General features: G+C 63.4%; 2 protein-coding genes across 2 annotated transcripts; both read left to right on the forward strand.

Annotated features, from left to right (window-relative positions):
* Positions 1 to 57: 57 nt before the first annotated feature.
* On the forward strand, positions 58 to 2,922 carry SLC10A4 (solute carrier family 10 member 4). Its single transcript, XM_040582380.1, has 3 exons — positions 58 to 770; positions 1,089 to 1,299; positions 1,948 to 2,922. Exons 1-3 carry the CDS (start codon positions 385 to 387, stop codon positions 2,461 to 2,463), a joined length of 1,113 nt encoding a protein of 370 aa, XP_040438314.1. The 5' UTR covers positions 58 to 384; the 3' UTR covers positions 2,464 to 2,922.
* A 251-nt stretch (positions 2,923 to 3,173) lies between these two features.
* On the forward strand, positions 3,174 to 4,592 carry ZAR1 (zygote arrest 1). Its single transcript, XM_040601726.1, is given in 5 exon segments — positions 3,174 to 3,242; positions 3,244 to 3,978; positions 4,063 to 4,155; positions 4,243 to 4,317; positions 4,397 to 4,592. Coding segments are annotated over 5 exon segments (1,116 nt in total). The 3' UTR covers positions 4,541 to 4,592.
* The last annotated feature ends 1,408 nt before the right edge of the window (positions 4,593 to 6,000 follow it).

Consider the following 6,000-nt stretch of genomic DNA (forward strand, 5'->3'; position numbering starts at 1 on the left):
CGACCTGCCGATGCCGATGCCCAGCAAATCCGCCGCCCCCCCCAGCCGGGCCCCCGGGCTGCGGTGCCGGCGCCACGTGGGCTGCCGGGGGTCGCCCCGAGGACGGGGGGGGTCCGGGCACGGGTCCCCGCCGCCGCCTGCGCTTCCCTCGGCCGGGGCCGGGCGGCGCTGGCGGCCGTCGAGGCGGCGGCGAGACACCGCCCACGGCGGGGGTGGCCCCCGCGGGTCCGGGCAGCAGAGAGCGGGGCGCGTCCGCCGGGATGCGGGCTGCAGGGGCTGCCGGGGCTGCCGGGGCCAGCCGCCGCCGCATCCCGCACTGACGCCCCCCGCTCCCTCCTCCGGGGCTCAGCGGGGAACCGGCGGCTGCCGGGGGCCGCGCAGCCCATGGACGGCTCCGCGCAGCCCCCGACGGCGGCGGGGGCCGGCGGCCCCGACGACGGGTCGCTGGCGGGGGGTGGCGAGGCGTTCGGGGACCGCTCCCTCAGCCAGGGCTTGAGCGTGCTGGTGGGGCTGGCGCTCTGCGTGACCATGCTGGGGCTGGGCTGCGCCGTGGAGCTGGGGCAGCTGGGACAGCAGCTGCGGCGGCCCGTGGGGCTGCTGCTGGCGCTGCTGGGGCAGTTCGTGGCCATGCCGCTGCTGGCCTTCCTCCTCGCACTCATCTTCGCCCTGGACGAAGTGGCGGCCGTGGCTGTGCTGCTGTGCGGCTGCTGCCCCGGGGGCAACCTCTCCAACCTCATGTCGGTGCTCGTCGACGGGGACATGAACCTCAGGTAAGCGCCCTGCTCCCCCTCGCCCCCGGCCGCCCGGGGGGCTGCGGCGGCCCCGGGACGCGGGGAGGAGGGGGGGGGTGGGCGGGCTGCTGGGCACCTGCGGCGGTGGGGCCGGGCCGGCCGGGCGGGCGCGGCTGGAAGCCCCCGGCGCTGCCCTCCTGCCTCTGCCGGGGCGGACGGGTCTTACACGGCCCCCGACAGGCGCCTGCCGCCCCCTTCCCTGCAGAGCCCCCCTGCCCGCGGGGGCTGCGGCTTCCCGGGGCTGCCCCCCGGCCGGCCGGGCGGTGATCCGGTATCTCTGTGGTTCCCCCGGCGCAGCATTATCATGACGGCCTCCTCCACGCTGCTGGCCCTCTTCCTGATGCCCCTCTGCCTCTGGGTCTACAGCCGCCACTGGATCAACACGGCGCTGGTGCAGCTGCTGCCCCTGGGGGCGGTGAGCCTGACGCTGGGCAGCACCCTGCTGCCCATCGGCCTGGGGGTGCTCATCAGGTACCGGCACCCCCGCGCCGCCGACCTCCTGGTGAAGGTAGGCATGGCCCCGGGGTGGGGGGTGGGCGATGCCCGGGCACGGCACCGAGGACTGAGCCAGGCAGCGGAGCCTTTCTGGTCCCTCCCAACCAATGGCAGCTTCACACAGGCATATTCCACTACTTAGGTGGAATATGAGGACTTCTAGTCTCGAAATCAAACGGTGGGACAGAGATGGAAAACGAGGGCTATGGCAGGTTACCCCCCCCCAGCGCACCGGGAGGAGGGCAGCGTGGCGCTGCACCCCGGCAGGCACCCCTGGCCTGGAGCAAAGGCATTCCCCGGGGTCGGGCTCTCTCCCAGCTCCTGCTGCACCCAGGGCAAGCAAAACCAACCTGCAGTCACAGCGGCACTGCCTTAAAACGTGCAAACGGGTTAGGTTTATTACGGAAGGAAAAGTGAAGCACAAGCCCTGGCACTCGTGTTTCCCAGCAGGTCACCCCAAAGCAAAATGATGGAGGGCAATCTGGGCCCCTTTCTTTCCTGGGTTATGATCAAACACCAGCAAAGTCCCAAGTCGGAAGCAAACCCGGGAAGGGCAGTGCAACCATGTTTTGCAGTTCAGACCCTGTCTAGCCTCTGCCTGCTATGCTTATCCTTTTAAATAACCCACTTGTTGTTTATCAATATCTGTGTCTGTTGCCAGATTTCCCTGTGGTCCCTCTTGGTGACTCTGGTGATCCTGTTCATCCTGACTGGGACCATGCTGGGCCCAGATCTGATGGCACATATTCCCGCATCTGTCTACACCATTGCAGTGCTGATGCCTCTGGCTGGGTACGCCTTGGGATACGGCTTAGCCACGGTCTTTAAAATGCCCCCACACTGCAGGAGAACAGTGTCTTTGGAAACAGGGTGCCAAAACGTCCAGCTCTGCACCGCCATCCTAAAACTCACCTTCCCCCCCGAGCTCATAGGGAGCATGTACATGTTTCCCCTGCTTTACGCGCTTTTTCAGTCAGCAGAAGCGGGACTCTTTGTGCTGGTATACAAGATGTATGGAAGAGATAGCTACAAACAAGATACGCTCGGCGAAGAGGAAGACACAGATATTTCCTACAAGAAACTGAAGGAAGAGGAGGTGACCGATACTTCGTACGGCACAGTGACCACGGAGGAGCACAGCTCTGTTCAGATGGAGCCGGTGCAGACGGCGCTTTAGGCAAGATAAGGAGGCGATGCCGGGGGATGTGTGATGTGTGTTGTGCTTGCAACCAGGCTGGGGCCACGCTCACTGCTGTGTGAGCGGAGCTGCCCGGCCTCCGTCATTTCTTCAGCTGCTCCCATTGTACAAGGTGATGTGTAAACGTTAATTACCGTGACTGTTGTATTTCCTCAGAAATAAATACGAAAGGAAATTTAAAAACACAGGGAAAAGTACGACTGCAATGCAAACCAGTAACCGTTCGTCTGCACGCAAGGAGGCTCCTGCCCGCCTGAGCACAGCCGGGATGGGCAGGAGGAAGGTGACGAGCGTTTCGCAGGGGTGAAGCCGGTGCGGTGCCGGTTGCGGATGAACGGGCAAACCACCCCGCGCGCGTGTACCTCTGTGCCTCCCACCCGCTGTAACAGCGTCGTGCTCGTTGTTGTCACCACAAATACATGGCGAAGCTGAACCAAACCCGTGTGCCCCCCTGATTAATGGCGCGGGGGCGGCTAAGGGCGGCGCTGGCTGGCTCACAGGGGCGCTGCGCTGGGGGTGGGGGTACCCGGCCCCAGGCCCGCACCGCGCGGGGATGGGACGGGGCCGCCGGGGCCGGCGCCGTCGGGGGCGGGGGAAGCGCGGCCCCGGCCCCCGCCCCGCCCCGCCCGGGGTATTTAAGGCCGCCCCCCGGCGGTCACCCCGGGTCCGGCGCGATGGTGGACGAGGCGATGGAGAGCTACCTGTACACCACCTACCACCCCTACTCCTACCGCTACCCGCCGCCCAAGGGCAAGGGGGGGGGCGGCGGGCGGCTGGCGGCCCCGGGGCAGCGGCTACTTCACGGGCTATGGGGAGGCGGCGGCGGCCGAGTACTTCGACAACTACCAGCGGGCGCAGCTGAAGGCCATCCTCTCCCAGGTCAACCCCAACCTCACGCCGCGGCTCCGTAAGGCCAACACCAAGGAGGTGGGCGTCCAGGTCAACCCGCGGCAGGACGCCTCGGTGCAGTGCTCGCTCGGGCCCCGCACGCTGCTGCGCCGCCGCCCCGGCCCCGCCAGCGCCCCCGGGCCGCGGCCCCGCCAGGCCGAGCAGGAGCAGGGCAGCCCCGCCACCACCAGCACCCGCGCCGTCCGCTTTCCCCGCACCATCGCCGTCTACTCGCCCATGGCGTCCCGCAGACTCACCGCCTTCATGGAGGAGCCGGGCCCGGAGCCGGAGCGGCGGCCGCAGCAGGAGAAGGCGGCGGCCGTCGAGGAGGAACCGGACGCGCTGCGGGAGCAGCGGGAGGCCGAAGCGGCCGCCGTGCGGGCCAGCTGGGAGAAGCCCCCCGAGGGCGGCGCCGAGCCGCTGGAGCAGCGCTCGGCCGAGCCGCCGGAGCAGTGTCCGCCCGCGGCCCCGGAGCCGCCGCCGGCGGGGCCGGAGGGGAGCCAGGAGGAGCCGGCGGCGGCAGCAGCAGCAGCCCCGCGGGCAGAGCCGCCGGCCGCCACCCAGCAGCGGGAGCCGGCGCCGGGCAAGACCCGCCTGCGCTTCCAGGTGAGGGGCGGCGGGGGGCGCGCGGAGGGGGCCGGGCTGGCCCGGCAGGCTTCCGTCCCGTCGAGTAACGGCTGTCCCCGGCAGTTCCTGGAGCAGAAGTACGGCTACTACCACTGCAAGGACTGCAACATCCGCTGGGAGAGCGCCTACGTCTGGTGCGTCCAGGGCACCAACAAGGTAGGGCAGGCTCGGGTCCCCCCGGCGCGGCCCCCCGCCGCCGCCCCCGCTCACCCCACTGTGTCCTCGTCCCCCGTCCCCCCCCAGGTGTATTTCCGGCAGTTCTGCCGGACCTGCCAGAAGTCCTACAACCCGTACCGCGTGGAGGACATCACCTGCCAGGTAAGGGCCCCCCCTCCCCCCCTCGGGGTCCCCTGCCTTGCCCCGGGCCGCGCCGCCGACCGTCGCTTTCCCCCCCCAGAGCTGCAAGCAGACGCGGTGCACCTGCCCCGTGAAGATGCGCCACGTGGATCCCAAGCGGCCCCACCGCCAGGACCTCTGCGGGAGGTGCAAAGGGAAGCGCCTCTCCTGCGATAGCACGTTCAGTTTCAAATACATCATCTGAGGGGGATTGGGGTTTGGGTTTTTTTGGTTTGGTTTTGTCTAGAGCTTCTCTGGAAAACTGCAGGTAGAGCAGGGGTTTTTCTGTTGTTGGTGGTATTGTTGAAGGTACTTACTGAGGTGTAGCTAGGAAAGCAAGCAAATAAAAGTACTGCAAAGCACTCTCAAGTGATCAGGTGGGTTTGTGCCTGGCTCAGGGGGTGCATCTTGCAATTTGTGTAACTTGCATAGGGGAAGAGCCTGCAAATAATGTTTTGTAAATCGGTGATCTTCTGGGCAGCAGGTGGCTCAGGACCTTGTAGAATCCTGAGTGGGCAAGGATCTCTCTTAACTGCTCCTACCCTTGAACTAATCAAACACTTGAAGTTAACATCAAATTGATAATCTTCAGTAGGTAGCAGAGCACCATTCATGAACACCTAATAGCGTTCACGTGCTGTGCATGCTTCTAGTCCATGTAGAAAGTCTCCTGCACCTGTTCTTAATCACTAGAAAATGAGAAATGCTGTGTTAAGGAATTGTCACTTCTGCTGGTACAGGTGGTCTGAATTTAGTTAAGCTGGTGTTCTTGTCTTGTAAACTAAAAGCAAAGAAAGCTTGTGGTTAATGCATCTGCAGGGGCAGTTCTCAAACTTTTGAGGGAGTCACTGATGTTACTGTCTCTTGGTAAACAAGTTGCCTGTCTTTACTTCCACGAGGTTATCAAGAGAAGCGATGCTTCAAAGGCTCAGAGTATGATACTGCATTTGCCTGGCTTCCTCCTGTGCCTCGCCTGCAGGTGCAAGAGCAAGGTGCATTTAGTTATGGTTTAGGTGCCTGCCATTGGGGAAGGATCGAGCTCCCACACCCGGCTGGGGCTGCAGCTAGGGATTGTACTTCTGGTGTTTGGTAGTAACGGCAGAACCAGCATGGGTACTCCCAGGTGATGCTCTGTGAAGCCTGTCGGTGCAGTCGGTGGTAATGGCCTCTGTAGGGACTCCGTGCTTCAGCAAAGTGTTACAAGCTGACTCTGGGACTATAGCATCACCACCTCAACAGATTCACAAGCTAGTAAAACCTACGCTCCCACCCCCCAGTCTGCCCTGTGGCCAAGGAGCTGTGTAAACTTGGGGGGGAACTACCTTTCTGGGAGTGTTAATAAAGCTGTTAAAACTTGAAACAGCATAATGATGCACGAAGCCTTTTCGTAGAACTCTTGAGGTAGCTTCTACTTAGACTGATTTATCTTGGTTGTAACAAACCTACCTACCCCTGTTCCCAGAGTACTTGAGAAGGCTCTTTTAAATACTAAAGGGGGAACCAGTCTGAGCCAGTGCTCCATAACAACTTTAGTGCCAGGTGGTCTTGAATCCCTAAATGGAAGCTAGCGTATAGCAGGGTAGGCAAACATTGCCCTTTGTACCAACAAATGTCTGCTAGAGGGACAGTGTTAATTATGTAAGCTTAACTCTTCTTGTTGTAGAT

This window comes from Falco naumanni, chromosome 1 (assembly GCF_017639655.2).
Source record: "Falco naumanni isolate bFalNau1 chromosome 1, bFalNau1.pat, whole genome shotgun sequence".
NCBI lineage: Eukaryota > Metazoa > Chordata > Aves > Falconiformes > Falconidae > Falco > Falco naumanni.